Genomic DNA, 23777 nt, shown 5'->3' on the forward strand with positions numbered 1-23777 from the left:
CTTTTTGTCAGAATTCCTTTTTCATAATGGGTGATTCATTAACACTTGGAAAACTGACAAATATTACTGTGTTTACCATTGTGGTTATGGATCAAGTTGGCTGAAGACTGCCCTGTGCTAAGGCCAACGTGACATCCCTAAGTCGTAGCAACGCTTGTTTCCCCCGTCCCCACTATTACACCCTCAAGTGACCCCACCTCTGCAGCTCAGCACCTACTGCTGCTTTGCTCTTATCACGCTCCCAGCTCCATAGCTGCCTTTAAACTCAATTTTTGCAGAGCCTTTGAGCAGCCACACCGGAGTAGGCCTGATCCAGCTACGTGGAATGATATACGTGTACCAGTCCAGTATCTTCCCGTTTTTCACCTTATTCAATATAAGGAAGTTCTGTGAAATCAAACATGCAATCTCTCAAGGCTCCACTCAGCTTTCAGCGGGGAGGCACTCCATGAGCCATTTAGAAATGCAGCACTGGAAATTCCAATTCACATCTACTGGGAAGTCGGCTAAAGGAATGACCTGCTTGTGCAGCATGAAGGATCATCGCATCTCAGCAGAAGCTGCACCTGGATTGTACATTTGAATCTCTGGCTTGTTTTGTCCTTTGTGTTTATAGTTATGATTTAACCCTCACTCTCCCCTGCCTTCAGAAGTAACATCCTAGCCTTTCGTGCCCAGCAGAGACAAGTGAGACGAGGGCCAGCACTGCTAAATCAGACTCTCATTTCAGGACGGGTGCAGTCCCTCTGCGGGATTCTGGCTGCTTGAAATCAAATCATAGAATAAGACGACGACGGGAGCCCACGACATTACACCACACAGCGCTTAGTCTTGGGTTCTCACTCAAGGATGTGGCTCACCCCTCTCCAGCAGATCTTCTGACACAGAACCATTTGTTCAACTTCCAAAGGACAGTAGAATAAGCTACTGCGGCGCCAGGACACAGATCGGATCCCAGTAGGACAAAGCTCCTTGATTCAAATGCTGGGAATGCTTGTCACCACAACTTCTAGTGTGTAGCAACAGAGCTTAAACAAATCAACAGATGAGCATTTTCTGAGTAGCGGTGTCTTATAATTCCTTTGGCTTATCACATCAATTCTGTACAAACTGAAGAGAATGTATAAATTTGGCCTCTCAAACTTTTTAGTGTTTAACTTCAATTCGATTAAACACTTATGTATGTGTACAAAGTGAAAAATGAGGTTACAAGAGGTTAATGCTTTAATGCTTTTAATAACTCTTAACCACATGGCTGTATTTTGTCAAACAGAACATGTATTTGTTCTAGCAGGAAAAGTATATGCTAGATAGAAGCACATCCAGGCTCTCAAAAACAGCAAAGCTGCTACAGAACCAAAACCGTTTCTAGGCCATCTTTGAAAAATCATAAATAGTATTTCTGTGGTGGAATAAATACGTAGCATTTCTGAGTACAGCTGAGGAGGTTCTTGCTCACAGTAGGGAAATCAAAAAGGAAAGAAATCTAGACAGACAAAAAGCACAGAAAAAGTGATTAAAGAGACTGGTAACAGACACAGCACAGAATCCTGAGCACAAGGGAATACCTGTAAACCTGGGACGAGTTTGGGCATCGTCACTGAGGCTGTTAATATAATGTGCACCAGGTAATGCTCATAAACTTACCCAGAAACTGGCAGTGGAGTAAATGATGGATAATAACGCACAGAGGAATTGACCAGTAGAAAATGGCAACAGCTGTGACAGACTGAGTGGCATCTAAATGCAGGAAGTAGATAAAAGAATAAAGGGCAAATTTCTACAATAACTCTTGGGTTTCGGGTAAAGTCATGTTAACCGTAAGTGTGGTCAGCACAGTGAAAAATTTTGGCTGTCTCTGAAAGCACAAGTGTCACATAGTAATGCAGCAGAGATTAGCTTTTCATTTCCACTGCAAGTCCTTCCTTGAGTCTCTAACAGCCAAATATTTCAGCAGCTACAGCTTGTTTAAAACGCTAAACAGACTTCTCTCTCACACCACACACCCCAACACTTTTTGCCTGCTTGCTGTTAAAATCAAGCGCTGGTGTTAACACAACCACCAGCTTGTCACCATTTCACCAGTACTGCCCTCAACCAAGTCTGCAGCACAGAGACACACAGACCAGGCGGCGAGTGAATCCTCCTCGTGCACTTCCCGGCCTGCACCTCCAGGTGGATTACTGCTGCGTAAAACAGAGTCATTTGGTGACAGAAGTTATTACCAAGAAACTCAGTCTTATTGTTCATCTTAATTATCCTGCTTTGATAAATCTTGAAGAGTCACCCGTTGCACCTCAGCATTTACATTTATGAGCCTAATATTCCTTTTACTATTAAAACAAATGTCCTTAAGATGGAATCCAGGCTGGAAAAAGGGAAAACATTATCATTGATAAATGGATATATCCAGCTATTTCAGTCTCTCAGCAGCAAGACTCCACTGCTGATAAAATGCTGACCAAGGGATTCCACAAGAATTATTTTGTAATGCTTAATACAGAGTGTCAAGATATTCTGCTTTATGGAAATCGGGTCCAGGATTTGGCTTCTCTTTGCTGTACCTACAAAGAAGTACAGTAATTTAAGAAAGTCAGTGCTTAAAGTTACAAGTATTCTCTATGAACTATCAGTTCTGAGATCACTGCAGGAGATTGTAATCAAGCTGATATCTTTACTTTATTCCACATTGTGCCTTGCTGAGTACTGACGCGCTGGAGCATTTTATTGACAAATCTTGGTCTTCCTGCCAAGGGAAAACACATAGACTTGCCACAGGGTATTGAAAGGTGGAGATTTAAGGATACCCACACATTTTGTTAGTGTTGCACAGATGGGGTTATTAGTCCCTATTCTACCTTACGGTAGTGGGACTGCCCTGCATGCCAAGCTTAAGAGAATGCACAGAAGGAACAGGAACATTTTGTAGGCTGTCTTGAGATTTTCGAGTAAGTTTAAAGCAGTTTGGCTCTTTCATTAAAATTCAACATAAGTCAAGTGTTTAGGTCTTCAACATTTGTGAAAAGCCTGTAAGTAAATGCATAGTGAAACTAACCAACAAATTAATGATTAAGAAAAAAAATCAGTCTTAAAAAGGTCAAAATTGTTTTTCCTCTCTGGTCTGATACGGTCTCCTATTATTTCATCCCATGAAAGCTTTTAAGAACTTAATGAGAACTTTCATCTCCTCCAGAGTTATTTCTCTTCTAATTTGACTCTGACGATTTGTCCGATACATTTGATGTAAAGCAGAAGAGTATTTATATTATCTAACACTAAGGCAACTGAATGAACGCAGGGTCTACAATGCTAAATGGGAGCTGTTCGCTGTATAGATCCCCCTGTCATCCCTTTTGGGGGAACAGGTTGTAAGAAAGGCAGGTATTGCTTTTGCAGAGGAGAAAAGCCATTTCCATCAGAGGTGACATGATAAAGGAATGACTAAGACAAAGAGGCTCCAGCAAAGGCTTGTAGAACATCTCTTATCACACAGACAAAAGGACAAACTGATTCCTACTGGATTAGTGTCTAGAAGGGTAGTCAAACATTTAACCAGGGCTAATGACAGTGAGCAAATTTTTACCAAAAAGGAAAGAAATAAACTCATCATATAATCCCTTTAGGTGTAGCATAAAGAGAAGTAAACAGAGGCAAGGCATCCAGGAAGAATTTTAGGTGCCTCGGACAGACTGTGAACCCTGGAGTACCTAACCAATGGGAAACGGGAGGGAAAAATTCAGCCAGGATTAGGAAATAAAAAGGTGTGTTTCAAGAACTGAAAGTGTGCCCACTTGCTAGGTCACCCGCTCTTGCAAGAACGTGAATAAAAATGTGCTTCACAGAGGATTCTGCCTGAGCCTATTTCATTCAGACCGGAACTTATTTCTCACAAGGTGAATAATTTCATATTTGAACATTATATAAATTCATCAGGTGCTGCCTGATAAAATTTCCCTGGCTAGTCTCACTGTCATTCCTCTGCTGAAACATATAGTTTTGCTATGTAAAGACTATTTTTCTTTTATTTTTGCAAACAACTGTACTGCTTTAAAAACCTACATGTAGGGACGATAAAAGTTTTCAAACCAGTGCTCAAAGGAAATGACACAGAAACCTTTTTGCTTGAAGCTACAAAAATGAGTACATGTTTAAAACCTACAGAAGGGGGAAAGTACTGGGTCAACGTGTAGTACTAATAGCACCTTTTTTTTTTTTTATGTTTTGTTTCCTCATTAGAAGGACCACATTGGATCTTAAGCACTTCGGTCTGGCTGAGGCCCCATCCAACAGAGGCCATACATGCATATATATGCAGAAAAAGATAGTCCCTCGCCTACTACACTCATTCTTAAGTTTCAAATGAACCGACCAAGGTTCTTCCTCTGCTGCAGGGAATACAGGCAAATAATGACAACAAAACAAGTACATGTTTCTCAAAATTCTAGGTTAATTACATTTTACACAAATAACCACATAAACCAAACCAAGTCATCTCTGACAGACAAATCCCATGCCTTTTCTGCTCTTTGCAACCCTCCTCGTAACTGATGCCTATCTGCAGTTTGGTATCATTTCACACAGGCTTCCTTTGCCTGCCCTCAAGTTTTTAGAACAACTTCCTACTACGGTAGCTTCTGGACCTGATATGATCTTGGAACACATGATCTGACAAATCAAAACCACCACATACAACAGACACACATCCTATTCAAATTAAATCTTTCTCTCTGTTGAGTCAGGAGCGCAAGATAACACTGACCTGCCAAGCCGTTAGTCAGGAGGCTTTGTGCCGTTTCACACCCAGGGCTGAGGGTCCTCCATGCCAGGCAGAAAATCCTAACAGCGCCAGAAGCACTGCGCCTTTTGAAGATTAATAAATAATCCAGAAGAGAGGGTGAACAGAAAGCTTGCAGTTTTTTTAATGAGTTCCTTCACAAATTGCAAGTACCTCTCAGAACACAAAATTTTTGGCATGTATTTGCCGGCGTATTTCATGCCTCCAAAACATTTTATTTCTCTAAAACAAAAATAGGAAAAGATTTAAGCTAGATCATTTTAATACATAAGCTGTATTGTTAATATTCAACTTCAGTATCATTCAGAACAGTTCATTAACAGGAGAGACTTAATCCTATAATAAAATAATCTATAGTTCAATATAACCTTTAACTCATATATAACAACGATTACTGTAATTAACAATTAGTTTTCCAAAGGCTCCCAATTGTTTAGTATTTGACTCTTGCTTTCATCATTTAATGATTTACAGTAATGAGCTGGAACATCAGCATTTTGTACTGAAATGGCCAAAATAGTTGTCCAGGCACCATTGCCCTTATGTGACAGATCTCAGATGTTTTTGTGAAAAGTTAGCCAAAAGCAATAGACAATGCCATCACTTCTGTTTCATTTTTACTGAAAAACAACAACAAAGTGACCATAATGACTTGTAGTCAGAATCTCAGTAGCTTTTGAAAGACTGTTACTTTGCTGAGATTCTGCCCTTTGTTTAAGTTTTGTTTGACAAACGCTTTATAAATGAGCAGAAGAGGTGGTTTATGTTTCATTAATGAGGCTGATAGTGGTTAATTACTGAAGTTACGTAAACAATCCAATACCAGATCAACCCCAACGGGTCAGTTATGTAGAGAAGATCCAGCTGGAGCAGATACCATTTCCTTTAACTATTCAGAAACCAAACAAGTTACAGAGATCTAGGATCTCTAGTTCAGATGAAGAAAGAATTCTGCCTAGCTTGAAAATTAATTCTCTCAATGGGTATTGATCGAGGGAAGCCCTTTCTTGATCTGCAGTTTGAGCACTCGCCAAATTCTGAGACCTACCTGCATAGAGGCAGACGTTCTGCGCAGGTCGGACTGCGCGGAAGCTCACAGCCTTCACTCAGGTGGACATGAGGTGGCAAAAGCAGGTGTTCTGCCCAGGCCGATGTCACCAGCTCTGATTATTTCCTATGGAAAACATGTGTATCCCTTATTCTCCACTTCAGTGGCACTTCTAGATTTTGGCTCATGACATGAACTTGAGCTAACATTTTCAGGCCATATCTATGAGTAACATTTTGTTTACTCATCTCTAATAAAGCATGCTTGAAGTAGATGGTTATTTCCTTTGCCCATTAAAATGGCACTCGACACATTACTGATCAGAGACTTTATCAGTGTTTTACAAAACTGACGTATATACCGAAAAATAACAGAAAATAGAGCTGGTAGAGATCTCAAAAGTCCTTCCTCCTTTACACATCAAAATAACTCGGAGAGAACAATTCGTAAGTTCTACCAGGTGGCCCTAACTGATCTTCAAAACATCCAGTGATGAAGACTATAGAGGCAACTTATTTCAATGCTATTTTTACCACCATAATTGCTTTGTCTAGTATCTAATTTAAATCTTCCTTACTCCTAAATAAGCTTTTTATTTATCAATTCTTTACAAGCATGGAAAACAGTTTATTTTCCTCGTCTTTACAGCAGTTCTTTATGTGACTCCAGTGGGCTCTCAGGTCTCCTGTTTTTATGGTCACACTTTGAATAGAAGTGATCTGTTAAAATAATGTAAATTTATGTATTAAACATGGACCAGACACCTGGTCTGAATCACTGCACGACTATGCAAAATAGTTTTTTTACCACAGCTATGAAGATAGCATGTAGGTTGGAGTAAATGACCACGGACTGATACTTAACGTGGCACTGCAGTTGATTTCTACTACAGCTAAGGTTTAGGTTCTTATATACTTATTTTAGAAATTGAATTTATTCTGAACCCACTAGGTTTTATAACACTGAAGGGAATGGGGATTAGATACTTTCCAAAAACCTGGACTTCAGGCTTAAGTTTCTCAAAGTCAATTGGCTTTAAATACCCACACCCCATAGCTACGCTCGAACAGCTTACCAGTAAGGTATGTTCTATCAGAAAAAATGCTAAAAAAATTCAGGAGTGTTTAAAAGCTAAAGGCAACTTTTCACAAGCCTCTGCTTGTTCTTCAAACTTTCACGAGAAAGGCTGAAAAGCTGGACGAAAAAGCCAGTGGTATATGTGAAAGAAATGCTCCTATGAAAAAAATCTTATTTCTAACAATTTTAAATTCTCCATTTTTACCACTGCAGGTTTTTTTGACATCTTAGTAAGTTGCCATATAAGGCTGCTTTTACCACAAAGACAAATGCTAATCGTAATTAAATTTTCAAGATCACTCTCTCTGTCTCTACTGCATAATCTGTGCATTCCAGCCCTCTGTCACCACGCATTATCAATGCAGACCATTTGAAAGCTCAAAAAAACCTACAAGATCCTCAAATAACATCTGTGAAACAATCTTTTTTGTTCCTGAAAGCCAGACTCAACTATCCCATGTCCAAAGACTAACAGATTCTGAAGTGGTGCCACTAGATGGAAGTAAGTGGCACGCTCTTCTCTGGAACCTATGGAATACAAATGTGACTGTCCCTTAGAGGGTCACGTCAGTTTGCTGCATATTGTGCCACAGATCCCTGAATGCCTATTGTCCCTAAAGACTACGTTAAGTGACTTTGCAGTAAGATAGCCAACAGGAAATTAGTTTTTCTCTTTGCCATCTAATTCCATGAAGTACACAACAGAAACATTTTTCCTGAGGTAAATCGAGAATTTCTCTTACACAGAGGAAAAGTAACCTCCTCCTGGAGTTAGTATGTTCGCAACCTGCTGTGATTACGTTAGGCAGCAAGTGCAATGACACGATACCTACACAAGAAAATCTGCCATCCAAAAAGATCACATCTTGCATCTAGGAAATGATGAAAACCTCACATTGTAATGATTAATTTATTAGAAATTATTAATAATGGCAATACTTGGGTTTCCAAGAATGAGATTTTGCAAAATTGGTGGCAACAGAGGTTGCTAACAATCATTTTCCGTTATGGGGGCACACATGAGCCCTGTCTGTGCTGCATCAACACAGGCATGTCAGAATCAAAGTAGGGAGAACAAGATACGTGTTTTGTGTTTGGAGACACTGGCTTTATCAAGTGTTTCCAAATTCCATTATTATGTCACGTAGATATACTATTGCAATATTTTCTCTGCCCAGCAAATGAACGTTATCCATAACACTCAGACATGTCAATGCTAAGCAATCAAAATGGGAGAATTTTAAATTCTACCAAGAAAGCAGAATATTTAGTAATTGGACAGGGAGAACTCTGGGAAACAGTGACGTGAGGGTCCCCATGGCCTCTGTCCCTGATGACCCAGTTATTATTTGATTTATGTGGACTCGCAGCTGCCCTTGCTTCGACCCCAGAAAAGGCTGTGTGGGAAGTTTGTGTCTCAGAGCCGTAGCGTTGCTCTGCGGAGTGTCTGGAGCCCAGTGTATGCGCAGAAACTGATAAATAGGGAAAAGGCCCAGTTTGCTCCAGCTGGACTCGGAGCAGGGACCAGCGCTACAGCCCAGCAGACTCAGCTGTGGAAGCAAGAAACTCTCTGGAACCACCGTAAGTATTTCATTTACTTTCTGAATGCTCTGGGATTACAAACTATTGCGCTAGTCATAAATCAATTTGCCATGTGAAAATATTTCAGGTATTGGGCTTTTTTTTTTTTTCCTTTATTTTTAAATGTCTGACTGAATGAAAATAGAAAACATGCACTTTTAAATTCAGTATGCTGCTGCCAAGAATTTGTTCTAACAGTACTTCATTTGACATACGGAGTGAAGTAAAATGACTTCTAAATTCAATTATTTGTTTCCCTTCCCCAAAGTACCGGGAAAACTGTAAGTTGCAAACTATCTCTACCCTCTTATTTTACAATGTATAAAAATTACACCTTTGAAATAATTATTCATGCGGTAATAATTCCAAAGGAAGATTTCAAGATGATTGCAACACAACCCATTAGTGAAATAAGCCGATTCTTATTATGATTATTACATGACAAGAAAGAAACACATTTAATGAGAAGCGGTATTTCTTCAGGCTGCAGATTTGGGCAGCTTCTTGGCACATTAAAACTGGGAGAAACAGATAAAACCTTAATAATGATTGATCCTATATGCACCTTATATGCAAGTGATGCTACAACTTCCCCTGCAAAATCATTCTTTAATTACAGTAATTACTGATTACTGAATTGCACGAGTGAAACTGAATATATCATCTGGCATTACACATAGTTACTGCTGATTGTGCTCAGTTAATTTTTTTTCAGTTTTTGGTTTAAATGTCACAAATTAAAAAATTCAGCTATGCTTTTCAGAAGCAAAAAAAGTACCTCAATTAACACTGAGATTGAGCTGTGCCATCTAATTCCACTACATGATCATTAACACGCCACAAGGTGTGTTAAATAAATGTTGAAGACCTTCAGCTCGAGTTCCTAAAACTCCCTGTAAACAAGAAACTTCCCTATGACTCAACTGTCAAAATATTTATGATAGCAGTTAAAGTACTGTCAATACATACACCTCAAAGAGCTCCCTGGAGCTTCTTCTACAAGAAGTATGTTCTGCATCTTAATAAATTTAATAATATAAGATGATGACATGTTACTTTATGGCGTGGTATTTTATAGCAATAAAAATGATAAAAACAACATCTTTTACCATAAGTAACAATCAATAGATGTACAGTATGTGTTCTAGTAAGAACATGTACATTGTGTTAAGTGACTGGTTTGTGATTCTACTTTACTTTTATCAATTCATGGCTTTTTTTTTTTCTTTTAAGCTTCTACCTTTGATAAATTGAGAAGTCTTTCAGTTAGGACTAATAACTGAATGTTGCTGAATTTCTGTATTAGATGGATAACCAACCCCTTGCATCAACAAACATTCCGGTTTATATTGAACATTATTAGTTCAGAAGACTGATTACTGTAAAACTAAGCCTGTAAAAGCGCAACATTTTCAAAGGGGCTTAAGCAACCTAGAGTCTAGGTCACATCTTTTTCTGGGGAAAAAGAAAAGAAAAAAAAAGTTTAAATTCTCCTGCTTGTCTAGGTTTCTAAAATTAAGAACAACCAACCAACTCACCCTCCCAGTGATCAGGATTTCACACGTCAAAATACCCAGCAGAGCGAGCACCTGAGAAGTAACTGAGAAGGAAAAGCAGGGAACAGCATATGCCTTTATGCATACAACATTTTATTTCAGGTCCGTATGTCTGACTAAGGATTAAAGACTTTCATCCTAACTGTGTTACTGCTTGTAGCTCTACGAAACAAGTTATTAAAAAACTAATACTCTCTTGATTTCAGTTATTTCCACTTTTTAATCTAAACGCCTTTATGCATCATCTCTGGGAAGATATTTCTTTTTTTTAGCTTCCTTTTCAAAGCACACATACACAAAACATATGGCTATATTCTGAGTACACAGAAAAGAGAAAAATGGGCACAAAATACTTTGGTTTGGGGACAGCATGACTGTTAATTGCCTCAAACACCCAAAGCTCTTACTCCAATCTTATTTCAACTTTGTCCAAGTTACTATGTTTTGAAAATTACAACTGGGCATGTCTGCTACATTCTGTCGAGGATTCCACAGCTTCATAGTGCGTGGCTAAGCTCTGTGTGCATGCAGAATTTACTTGCCTGCACGGCAAAGGGTTAATGAACATATGTGCGGGCTGAAGAAGTGTCCTTTTGGTCAGGGTTCACTCCCAGTGAGGTGTGAGAGATTAGGGATGGCTACTGAACTTTTGAGAGACCGGCACATAATGTATCATGAAATTTCAGCAGCTCCTAAAGTTTGGAGGAGGCTTCCCTCCTGCTGACTGACTCATATATAAAGGGTGAGGGAAAGCTTGTAACACAAGACTATAACGGACAATCTTATAAATAATCAAAACTTTCCTGTCCTAGAAAATTAAGTTCCTTCCTTACATATCTTATTCTGTTCTGCATATTTTTTGTTCTAAAAAGCCCAACGCTATTTTATATGAGAAGAACAAGCTTGTTAACGCTAAATTCTGAAGTGTCAGAAAATGAAACAGTTAACATTCACGCACAGGCATGACCATTAAGTCTCATTTCAAGACAGTATAGCATTCCTCAAATAACCACCGGATTTACTATTAATACTGTTATAACATTCTCTTAATTTAAGAGTTTCAATTCACAGTGTCTCATTCTAAGCTAGGAATTCTGTGATTGCAACTGATAACTTTTAGTAGCCATAAAAATCAGTAAGAAGGGATAAATCCTCAAATCCATTCTCATACAATACCTGAATTGAGGAAACTTTCCTAATGAAAGTCTGCTTCCAAGATTTAGAATGTTTAATCAACCGACCACCTTGCATTTGGTGATATGTACTTCACACACCCAATTTAATATTTTTATCAAACTGGATCAATGTAATTTTATTTTAGTTTCCATTCTTTTATTATTTTTATTTAGAGAAACTACTCTAAACAAACACATTTATTCAGCAAATACACATTTTTGGGGAAAAATGTAGACTTTGCCCAGGCCAAATTGATCTAACTGATAAGGACCTCCTGATTCAGTGAGTCATTTCTCTTTCAAACAAATATTTACTAGTAGAGATAACAAAAAAACCAGCATTCCAGCCTCACTGCATCTTTTCACCTTCCGTTGACAACATGAAGAGAAAGTGTTCAGTTCCAAAGATATGTCGTTTTGGGGGAAGGGACGTGTGTCTTTTAAGACATTACTTCAATTCAGGTTCCCTGAAATATTTTCATTTTCTCAGCTGTAGCTAACCATAGGTATTGCACAAAACCCAACATGTCAGTCTTTGAAGGAAGATCTTTAAACCCAATTTGCTGTAAATTCTGCAAGAGGCATATACAGAGAATTCTGCCGCACACGTAGGAGGTTTGATTTTCTATACTTGCCAAATACTTGCCTTTTTCACCTTTTCTGTCTTTCCCATCTACTCAGGATGAGCCTGTGAGAGTTCGCTGACAAATTATCTTGTCGAGTCCTTACTCAATGGACATCAGATACAACATACTTTTAACTAGTGATGCTCTCATACATACCACACATGCAGAGGGACAAGGGGTCAAGGAAAATATTTCCTACTTACTTCTCTAACGGCCACTCCATTACCACTCAATTGCTAAGCAATACCAGAGACTGGCTATACACATATGTAAACACAAACCCAGCTGATGCTAGTATCCATACAGACATCCTTTTTTTTCTAAAACTCTTTTAAGAATTTTTAGAACACACTTTTTCAGAACCTCTCTATAAAGTGAAATTACTGAAAAATAAGGTACATGGTGAACTCAAAGCACAATAGCTATTCTGTCCCAACTGCATCACTGTGAGCTCTCAGTACACTTTGTTATGGTGAACGTCAAAGCATCCAACGCTGGAGGAGCCCAGGCGCCTTCAATAATCAAGGGACAGAGACAAGCTCTCTAGAGACCAGTACCTCCTACATGAGATCAATATTTTTGGTCTTCACGGGATGCTTTGTACTCTTAAGGGAATACAGGCTCTTAAAATTGGAACCTAATGTAAATTATGCAGTGCTTAAGTAGGCCAAAGCTAACTTTTACAGCATAAAAGAATATTTACATGGGGAAGACGAGATATTCTATACTGGCCTTTACAGACTGTTTTCCTATATTCACTTTCTTCAAATTTGCATAAAAAGTGAATGAAGCAAATTCACTAAAAGCCCATTTTTGTGCAGAAACAGAACATTCAGGACATCCACGTTAGTGCAAATGCTCTTAACTCGTTCTGAAAGCAAGTTTTTTCTACCCAGTGAAGCTCCTTTTAATCTCTTCCTGAAGTAGAGAATTCACCAATGATTAGTCAGATTCCCCCACGTGGTTTTGTGTAAAATCAGGAGCAAAACAGTTCTAAACGTAACTTGGAAATTTAGGAATGGACTCTACCCTGAATCTGTACTACTGCACAATCAAATGTTTTGCAACCTCATTTAAAGTATTATGTGAATTTGCACATAGAACTGATTTTCTTATGGTCTGTAAACTGTTTCATATTCTGGAGTTTTCTGGTTTCAGCTTTGTAGCTAAACCTACCCAGCAATTCTTTCTCACATGAAGTTTCTCTTATTTTTTCCATTTCTCTAGGTTCCTTTCTTAAAAGTCTATCACATAGCAAAGTGAATGAAACAGTGCAGTTGGGAGCAGAATATGGCAAATACATTTGTCACTGTACCTGATGGGTATTATCTTCCTGAACCCATACAGTATTATGGTGAGTAAAGCAAAATTTTTATGTTATGAAAAAGCAGTATAGTAAAATGAACACATTATTTTCTTAATTTCAGTTCATCTTTACAAGCTCTTAGAAGCTACACATTTGACTATCAAGCCCATACTGAAAGTGTATTGAAATAGAGAAGCATGTGCTCATACAGATTTTGGTATATGATGCGATTATGCTGGTGCTGTCTCCCTTTGATTTGTATGAAGAAGATATAGGTCTTATTACAGTACTCCAGATACATTATAAATATATAATGGTTATATATATAATTTAATATTAATTACATATATTATATATATAATATTTATATATTTTTATATGATGTATAAATATATAATTGCAATAACCAATTTGATTCTGGATGAGTAAAAGCAGGCCCCAAAGCCCATCGAAAAGAAAAAGACCTCCCAACTGCTCAAAAAAACCCTTTCCAATTTGTTTTTACAGAGATTTGGACAATCTAAAAGGAAGAATGAAACATGACGCATGTTGCACAAGCTTTCTTCTGTACAGCTGTGTACATTTAAGGGGGGCTGGACAAAATTAAAACTCTACAGACAGAAAGGAACTCTCCTCATAATTCTGTACATACATTTTGCTAAAATTAAATTTCTTAACTATAAAGGATTATAGGTGCAAAAATACTAAAAAAACCAAGCCTCTGCTTTTTACTCTACTGAATTTCAACTTTAAGACTTCTGTCACAGTAATTTTTACCACTCTATTATTTCTGGACTATCTTTCTCAGATTCTTTTTGTGCAACATTTTCAAAATTAAGCCCAAAATATGTATCAATATCGAACATTTCACTCATTAACAAATTCACTAACTTACAGGAAAATATTCTTCTGTAATGTGGACAACTTTCACTTCAGTGTAAAATCAAAGGTAGCTATATCATCAGTTGGCAAATGATGTTCAATTACGTACTAACAAGAATCCAGTGGCATACACATGACATTGCCCAAACTATTGCCAATCCATTTTCACTACATCCAAGGTTTTACTTAAAAACATTACAGGTAGCACATTTAAAAAGAACGTGCCAGTCTGCCCTTCTGTGTTTTTCTAATATTCATTAATAAATATTCAATCTATAAAACATTTTAAAACTTTCAAGTAGCTGATGTCAAGATACTCTTCAGGTTTTTATTTCATTTTCAATTTCTTCTGTATCTAGATGTTTTACCGGAGCACATCAACTATCAGCTGCAAGACACTGATTTTCAAACTGCGCCTTACTGCCAGTACTCAACAGTTCAGATTCCTCCTCCAGCATTACAGTCACAACCTTCTCAGTCCCAGTACAGCACATACAGCCTGGACTCTCAGTACAGCGACGGGCAGTGTGTCATCAGCAGCTGTGAATTAAGCAAACCCCCCTTCATGGCTCCCCACATTGATGACTCTGGATACCAGGGGCTAAAACGGCCAAGATTAAACCACTCTTCTTTGAGACTGAAGGGGCAGGAGGAGCTGTGTGTTGTCTGTGGTGACAAAGCCTCAGGCTACCACTACAATGCACTGACCTGCGAGGGCTGTAAAGGTAAGAAGATAATAGGCTGACCACTACCTTAGCCAGGACCTTGGCTCCACAGTGCTCAACATAATGTTCCACATCTGTGATTTAAGCAAACAGATTTCATTATTTTTTAAGCTGACGATTCTACAGTTTTCTACAGAATTCTACAGATTCTACTAATTTTTCTAACACGCTTATCCAGAATCTCATTTGTGTAACATTTTTTGAAGAAATGCTTTCACAGCATGTATTTAATACAAGCATTTCATGCAACCGATTTTTGCATTGATTATTCACTAGAATAGTGTCTGTTTAAGGAGGTGCTGGCTTTCTCATGACCATTTATTATACATTTACTTCAGTGCTATTAATTTTACTTATTATTAAATAAATGCAAGTAATAATTACTTGCTATACGGAAGCTGCTTTGGTCCTAAAAAAGTCATTAATGTTAGTCGGAAGGAAGACACAACTATGTTGTTAAAAAGCAAATTTAAAATCAAGGTAAAGTTTCCACTGAAAAAAAACCCACACAAAACCCCCAAAAGACACTTTAATTCCTTAAAACAATATGAGATAAAGCTCCCTAGATTCCTTCAGTCATAACCTGATCCTTGTCTGTAGGCTTCTTTCGACGGAGCATAACCAAAAATGCAGTGTATCGATGCAAGAATGGTGGTCATTGTGAAATGGACATGTACATGCGAAGGAAGTGTCAGGAATGTCGCCTGAAGAAGTGTAAAGCTGTGGGAATGCTAGCTGAATGTAAGTGCTCCTTCCATGCTGGCTACTTTACTAATCAACTCGGATAAAACCTCTTCCAAAGTCCTCATTAGAGCTAAATGGTATTGGTCTAAACTTCATTTAACTGTAAGAAAATGTACCTTTGGAGTCTGTAGCACCTGTAGCATTTTCATCTGCAGACACCACCAATGCTTGGGACATTCATCCTGAAGTTAAGAGAACTGCTGTTCAAACACATTACAAGAAAAAATAAGAAAGTACTAACAAGAGACAGCTAAATATCCTGAACCTTGACAGGACAGCAGTAAGCATATCAGATGTGCTTTTGTGTTTGGAAAAAAAGAAAAATCAAAAAAATTGCGCAATAGTTTTGCATTAAAAATTCTTACACTTGTATGTCACAGAGCCACAAGCAAGATAACATAAGAAGACTGCAAACACTCAGGCCTTTGGTGGATACTGAACACTGACTCGCCTAATGAATAACAATCGCCGTATTCTCTAGGAATCTCACTCCTTATAGGTGATAGCTCCTCTGATGCAAGACTCGTTATCAATAATAATAAAATTGATGATTTCAAATTGTAATTATTTGAAAATTTACATATTGATACATGTTTCCTCTCAGGTTTGCTGACTGAAGTACAGTGCAAGTCAAAGCGACTCAGGAAGAATTTCAAGCAGAAGAACAGTTTTCTTTGCAACATAAAACTGGAAGATGAGGGACTGAATAGTAAGCACGTATCATCTACAACAAGATCTGGAAAAGTGTGACATTTTTCTATTTAAAATATCTCTTTTAATAATTTCTTTCTGCTCCAAGTCATTGTCACTTGATTGGTTTATTTTTTTGACAGATCTCAGAGAAAATGGAACTTACTCCAGGGGAACATCATCTTCTTGACCACATTGTAGCAGCGCACCAGAAATACACAATTCCCCTTGAGGAAGCAAAGAAGTTTGTATGTATACAGAACAATCATTGCTAAGTTATTATTATCCTAAGCACTGTATCTGGGTTACATCAGATATCTAAACACTTTTTCACACAGCTGCAAGAAACTGCAAGTCCTGAGGAAAGTTTTCTCCGTCTCTCTGAGACAGCAGTTGTCCACGTACAGGTGTTAGTGGATTTCACAAAAAGACTTCCAGGTAAGTTCCTTCCTTTGGCAAATGTTACTGAACAGTGTGACTCTTTTTAAGAGGCAGAAACCATACTAAAGGCATGAATCTGAGAATAATACTGACTTTGAGAAAATTCTCATTCAACTGACTATTTTTTCTTACAACTCTTAACAATCAGGGTTACCATTTACTTGTCACAAGTTGGAAGCATTCACTTCAAAAGCATGCTATCATTATATTTCTTTTCGATTTCTGCCATGGAGTAGAGACATTTTCTGAAAGTACACTCAAAATACCATCTTGAGTGAATTACTATTTCAGCACATTCTCTGAAATCCTATTCAGTTTGCAATTTATCGTAGTCATCAAAGAAAAAAAACCAGATGTTCCTGGAAAAAGCAGCAGAAAAGGGACTAACTAGGTGTTCCTACTCATATTTTTCTTTCATAAAAAAAAAGGGAATATGTAATTAAATACATTTGTAAAATTTAATTACTAAAGTCCATCAACATGTCTAAAGCAGACATTTGATGTAATTTAGCACTATGGTGGAAGAGATCTGAAAGTCCCAAAGTTTTTACTTGTGTCTTCCTGTGAATCTTCTAACACAGGACCCTGAAAACCACACTTTTTTTTTTTTTTTTAAATTTTTTTTACTTGTCTAACTTGCAAACTAGCAAGACAGATCCAAGAGTCTTTGGTACATGCATCTTTTAACTATGGCTCTTCCTTTCCAGTAAAGGCATTTATTAAAAAAAACAATTTTATCAACTCCTGTTAGGGGCTTAAAAGACAGCCACATCCTTCGTTGATTCTTAACATGTATCTTTCTCTGCAGGATTTGAAAGTTTAGCTAGTGAAGATCAGATCGCGCTGCTAAAAGGGTCAACAGTTGAGGCAATGTTTTTGCGTGCAGCCCAAATATATAACCAAAGAATTAGTGAATGCCAGCCATCAACAAGTGAAAGTAAGTTTGACTAACAAGCTTTCTATTAACACCAGTAGGAGGTTCTGCCACTTTGAAACAACTTCTGTTCATTTTCGTTCACTTAATCTCAAATAATTTCCTATTCAAGCATAGTGGCATTTAGAATAGTAACAGTAATGCCCACACACCTTCTATAGGCACTTTTTTCCATTCAAAGAGCATACAAAAAATGAAAAAAAAAATAATAACTGGGTCTCTGTTTTCCTCTCATTAGTTCCAAAGAAAGAGCAACATTTTTGAGTGTTTTCGAAAATTGTGGGGTGCATCGATAATATTAGTCATATTAATGACATATTACATATTGTGTCAAGTTTAACACAAGAGACCTTGACCAGCAATAATGCCACCAAAGAACTTGGTGCTGGATGTCAAAAAGAACCATTTTTTCTACCCACATGGATCTGGGAAAAATTCACACATTTCCGGGTATATATCTGCAAAGCAGATGCAGACAAACACTTAAAGTCACATTAAGCTTAGCTGGGAACTGTCATCTATTTTGTTTCAGGTCATGTAAGACTTTCTGACCATGGGACATGCTGTCACATTCAAAGTCTTGATAAAAACATTTACTCCATGGAAATGTCTCACGATGAAGAGAGTCCAACTTCCACTACTACCACAGGTAATGGAGGTCTCAGAATCAAAACACCTGGGAATCTTTTGCTTTGCCGGCTCTGTTCTTAATCACAGTGAGCAACACTGTCAGCGTGGCCGCTGCGCGTTCTCTTCTCTTCTTTCTCTTCTCCGCTCCCTCCAGCTGCTCGGTTGCGTGCACAGGCATTACATCCTCAGGGAACGAAGAGGTGGTGGGTTGGCTTATCTAGGATAAAGGCTTGAGCTCTGCAGTACAACTGCAATTCAACTTTTGTTACTAATTCAGAAATTGTTTTCACCAAGCTGGCTACTACTTCATGCAATGGAACAGCCCAGAGTCTTAAAAAATTAGGGCAAAGATGACTTGTAACAGCAGTGCCCATTTCTGCATTGACATAACATTCTGATTGTTTTATTTCATTTTTAAGGTATAACCGAGGAGTTTATTACCGCGCTGTTTTACTTCTACAGAAGCATGGGTGAACTGAAAGTGACCGAAGCGGAATATGCCCTGCTTGTGGCAACGACCGTGTTTTTTTCAGGTAAACCGGGGGAGGGACGGACGGACTCTGTTACGCGTGTGATCACGGGCCCTCACTCACCTCAGGCGCTGCCCGCCTCCATCGAGCCCTCAGGGGCGGCGGTAGCCCGGCTCGCGGCCCCGCCCGCTAACCGCACTCTCCCGCCTCGGCCCCGCAGACCGCCCGCTGCTGAAGAACAAGCGGCGGGTGGAGGAGCTGCAGGAGCCGCTGCTGGGGCTGCTCTACAAACACTCGAAGATCCACCACCCCCGCGACCCCCAGCGCTTCGCCCGCCTCGTCGCGCGCCTGACGGAGCTGCGTAGCCTCAACCACGCCCACGCGGCGGTGCTGGTCACGTGGCGGACGAAGGACCCGCGCCTGACCGCGCTGCTCTGCCAGGTCTGGGACCTCCACCAGGCGGCGCCCTAACACAGCCGCGCGCCGCTGAGGGAGGGGCCTGCTCCGCCCCGCCCCGCCCCGCCCCGCCCCGCCCCGCCCCGCCCCGCCCCGCGCGCACCACCTCCCTCCCGCCTCCGGCGCGCGCGTGCTCGCTTCCCGCCCTTTTGTCCCCCCTCAGCCGCGCGCGTGGGCGTGCCCGCCGTGAGGCGCTGGGGCCTGCGCTCTTCTCCGAGACCATGGAAAAAGAAAAACCCTTTAAATTGTTCGTGCCGCCGCGCCTGAGCGGTGGCCAGGTGTCTGCAGTCAAACCCCAGGCGAGCACTCGGGCAGCGGGGCCGTGCCAGGTAAAGGGTGCTGCCGCCTCACCTGCCTCGCCTTGCGCTGCTCGGGAGCCGGGCGAGGGGTGGGAGGGCCCGTCAGGGCGGCGCGGGGAGGGAGCGCCCTTCCAGTTGTCCCCAAGCGAAGCCCTGAGCCGCCGTCCTGGAAAGCACGTGTATGCGTGACGGCGTGTGCGGTCAACTCACTTTCCTGCGAACTATTAAGATTGGTGCTGGGGGCGAGCACTTCAAAGACTTTTACTTTTTTCTATCAAAACTGAAGAGAGTCGCCTTTTCGAGCATCTGCTATGTATTTTAACTGTACATCACCGATGATAAATACATGTTTGATGTGGGTAGCTCAGAACAGTGAGTGGGAAGTACACCACTTGGGTACCTTCCTGGCTTTATCAGTCCCACCACATCCAGCGCGCAGTGAAAATGTTCTGTCGCTAGGGTCTGAGTTAGGTGAATTCAACAAGATGTTTTTTCATGTTGAGGGTCCTTATGAAATATGTTTAGATTTCAATGTGATATTCTGACAGGAGATGTGTTACACTATTTACAAGACAAATTTCCATGACTTTTAGAACACATTGTAAAATGAAATTTTCATGCTAGAACATAATCAGATATGTTTTACAAGTACTCTTAGGAATAAAGCAAAAAATAAGTATCAAATACTGGACTTGGAAAAAAAAAATCATTTTGGTTAATGAGTCCTTTACCATGCAACTGTGTAGAGGCATGCAGAGGCTAGTAAGTTCTTGTCATCAAAAGCTTCCACTTTGGACACAGTGTAGTCTATAAAGCAAACTACAGAAGACCAACAGTTTGAAAATCCACTGTGAAGTAAGAAGCAAAGTTCCAAAGCCATTACCAATACCTTGGGCTTTGAAAATCATAGGTAGTTGATTTGTTAATGGAAAATTCTATTTTCACATTAGCTGTACTTTTTTTCTGGGTTTTATAATCCTTCTTTACAAATCTACCCATAAGAAACTAATTTTTAAATTTGTGCAGGGTTTTAACAAATGCCCAGATGATGATTTTAATTTGCCATTTGTAATGATGAGTACACCGAACCGTGGTGAAATCACTGATTCAGGTAAGAGTAAAATAAGCATTTACCTTGCACATGCTTTTACATTTTTTCAATAAAGTCAACATTTTTCATAAGTAGTTTAACAATTTTGTAGCTATACAGTTCCACTGTTATTTTTTTAGAAATACATTGATCAAAATGTCTTCATATTTCAGATGCGATTTCACAGCAAGTAAAACTTTGCTCTGAGGTAGATGAAGAGGTCAGCTAAGTATAAACTCTACATATCTAATTTCTTAGGGCCTCTGTTCCCAGAACAGTGTCTAAACTACTATTCTAGTAGATGCTTCAGGGCTAAAGGACGTAGTCAAAGGGGAATAATAATTTTCCATCTCCTGTTTAAAGCTGAATCACTTACAGGAGGTATTTATCTATAAAACAATGTGTTTAGTGAAGTGGTTTCCCCTAGCATTTGATTCTTCTCATAGTGTCTTTACCAACATTTTTCTGTTTTAGTATAGCTCACTAAAGCTAATTATTTTTTTTTACCAGTAGCTTCCTGTGCTTCCCAGACACAAAATGCTGTTTGCTGCAACAATGGAACATATTTCTTGCAGTCCTTCTGATGATTTTTATATCCCTGAGGACTAAACTTCTTTTAGCCCAGGCAGCTATTAAAGTACAGTTACAACTGTAATAGTATTATGATGCAGCCAAAACAAGGATGGCATTAGGTGACATCATATCTGAAACAAACTGCAGAACTCCCCTGTGGCCTGCTGTACTATCACCTGCCTAAACCACTGAGCAAGTGCTGTTTGTACAGCGCTTTAAAGATGTTCTAAGAGCACGAGGTTTGTTGGTTTTCCTTTCTGCTTTGTGTATGAGCTAAACTGCAAAAACGTATCACAGGTAGTCTTGGACAAGATCTCTGAAGCTGCTTTTACTTAACTCAGCAGTATCTGTCAGAACAAGAGGGAAATGGTGTGAAAAACCTAATGGAAGGAATCTTGGCTCTACTGATAATTCTAGCAAAACTTTTATTGACTTTTGGTGGAGTGTGGTTATCCATATCTTTAATGGTATCTATTTAGCTATGTCACTATACCTGAAGGCAGTGGGGTGTTTTTCAGTTGTGTTTGTGTCTCTTACTTGTTCTGTAACGTCTGTTGATACATACACATACACAGTGGATACACAAAGATTTAAACTGTGGTTCCTGATCGTGTATATAAGCTTGTGTCACCATCTGTGGAAAAAAATTTACTCTTGTGATATTTCTAAGAGATAAATATGTATCTAAACCATTATTAATTAAATAACATTTGAGATTAAATTGTGGAACCTGTTTTAATAGCATGTAGAAACAATGAATGAATTGTATTCAAAACTCTACAAAGAGGCTGAGAAGATCAAGCGGTGGAAATTAACTGTAGAATCAGAACTAAAGCAGAAAGAAAGAAAACTGCAAGAAAATAGGAAGATTGTTGAAGCACAGCGTAAAGCCATTCAGGAATTGCAGGCTAGTGTTGTACAATATACACTTAATATGTAAAGATAAAGTTCTTCCTGATTTAATATGAAAATATTACTCATACAATTAAATATTAAAGAATGTTGCAGAGGTTGAAGAAATTTTGAACTGTTAATGTGATGACTTTAGAGAAGCCATTTGTCTAGATACCAGTGACCTATGGCTCTACTGTTACTAAAGGAAAAAGTAACATTTTGTTTTTTAAAAATAGTTTTCCTCTTTTTAACAATGTGCATGCCATCTTTGTACTATTTACATGCACCTCACACTGTGGGTATGCAGAAACCTACTCAAGACCGAATAAGCTCGAATAAGCTTTCATTCTCCTGGTATGTGTGAAGTGTGCTCATGCATATTTTTGTATTCAATGCATGCAGGAAATAGAGCTCTCTGCTTTATTCCAGTTTCTTATCTTGCTGGTAGTGATAGACAGAAATACATATACATACAATTGTGATTGAATTGTATATTTTATACAAATTATTTGTCCTTTTTTGTTGTTGTTTGCATTTGCATTGGCTTTGGTAACCTGAATCATCTTTGATTGTTTGACTTTTGCCTTGATAAAATGGTTATTCTGAGAAGGGATGTGCACATGTAGTAAGTATATGTATGAATAACATACCTGTGTTTCAGTTGCCGGTAAATTATTGTTTATTATTATTATGTCTTTCAGGGAAACTGTAAATGGTCTCAGCATGTAATATCAGATAAACCAAATTTCTGTCTTCTGATGCAAAAAATTACTTTTTCGTGTGAGATTTGAGAAGTGTATATTTCTAGTATATTTTTCAATAACGATGTGTTTTTGTATTTGTTCCCTATGAAATTAGTTTGAAAATGAAAAACTAAGTTTAAAACTGGAAGATGAGATATGTGAAAATAAAGATCTTTTAAAAGAGTAAGTAATACAGTAAAATACATTTTTGTGAAAATAATTAGTGCTAAGAACTGTATTGATACGTGAAGTTACATTTAGCTGTTAAATTGTAAGGGTCATCAGGCATTTACATTGTTACTACTTAGGTATTCAAAGTGCCATGCATTCCTGTGACAACATGTTACGGTATTTTTTCCTCTTTTAGAAACAGCGCTTCAAGACATCTGTGTAATCTGCTCAAGGAAACCTGTACTCACTTCACAGAGAAGTCCAACAAATGTAAATGCTATTTATATTTTTATTTATAAAAGTAAATGTAGCTTTCTCTAAATTCACGAAGGAAAAAAGCTATCATTCTGATCCAAATACATTCTCCAGTTGAGGTAAATTATAGGCGGCTCTGCATCAGAGTGAAATTGGAAGTGAAGCCATAGGTCTAATCCACATATGTTTCATAGTGCTAAATCTAGAGGTTTTCTGAAGTCGGTTTGATTGTTTGCTAAAAGATTGTAAGCCTGGAAACTATTTAGGTGTCTAAACACTGATACAGGTTTAAAGCAGTGTAAGCAACCCTGATTAGCTAGTAGCAGCCACTCCAGAGGAGGGCAGATCTCCTGAGGTCTTGTCTGTCCATTGACGTTTGTCAGTCCCATCCAGATACCCTGAATATGTGAAGACATATGAGGTAGCACTTCATGCCTGTGTCCGGGCAGTAGAATCTACTCTACTTCAGTTACTTTCCCCAGCTCTCTCTAACAAATTTCCAGAGTTGTCGTTATGCTGTTTGAAGCAGTTATAGATTCATGGGGAAAAAAGGTCCAAACTCCAAGACGCTATGAGTAACTAGCATTCTTCTCACTAAACAGGCCAAGCCAAGACA

At 38.8% G+C, this 23777-nt stretch overlaps 1 protein-coding gene and 1 long non-coding RNA gene across 10 annotated transcripts in view; one reads left to right on the top strand and one right to left on the bottom strand.

Moving 5' to 3' along the window:
• Positions 1-843: 843 nt before the first annotated feature.
• On the bottom strand, positions 844-5957 carry LOC128900289 (uncharacterized). The gene is made up of 3 exons (XR_008463272.1): positions 5844-5957; positions 4760-5017; positions 844-2564 (listed from the first exon to the last, which is right to left on the bottom strand). It is a non-coding gene; the product is annotated as an uncharacterized LOC128900289 (long non-coding RNA).
• Positions 5958-8175: 2218 nt separating this feature from the next.
• Positions 8176-23777, top strand: part of SYCP1 (synaptonemal complex protein 1) — a 39086-nt gene continuing 23484 nt past the window's right edge. For 3 of the 9 annotated variants that reach the window (XM_054181233.1, XM_054181236.1, XM_054181238.1), the window contains exons 1-11: positions 8180-8501; positions 10007-10159; positions 13086-13212; positions 14406-14771; positions 15372-15512; positions 16120-16259; positions 16349-16453; positions 16544-16643; positions 17455-17583; positions 18113-18229; positions 18630-18743. In XM_054181233.1, coding sequence (XP_054037208.1) covers positions 13122-13212; positions 14406-14771; positions 15372-15512; positions 16120-16259; positions 16349-16453; positions 16544-16643; positions 17455-17583; positions 18113-18229; positions 18630-18743 — 1303 coding nt within the window. In that variant the 5' untranslated portion in view covers positions 8180-8501; positions 10007-10159; positions 13086-13121. Of the gene's footprint in view, positions 8502-10006; positions 10160-12778; positions 12976-13058; positions 13213-14405; positions 14772-15371; positions 15513-16119; positions 16260-16348; positions 16454-16543; positions 16644-17454; positions 17584-18112; positions 18230-18629; positions 18744-23777 lie in introns of those variants that run through there. The other 6 variants (XM_054181237.1, XM_054181240.1, XM_054181241.1 and 3 more) reach the window with 6 other exon arrangements.

Source organism: Rissa tridactyla, chromosome 21 (assembly GCF_028500815.1).
Source record: "Rissa tridactyla isolate bRisTri1 chromosome 21, bRisTri1.patW.cur.20221130, whole genome shotgun sequence".
In the NCBI taxonomy this organism is placed as follows: domain Eukaryota; kingdom Metazoa; phylum Chordata; class Aves; order Charadriiformes; family Laridae; genus Rissa; species Rissa tridactyla.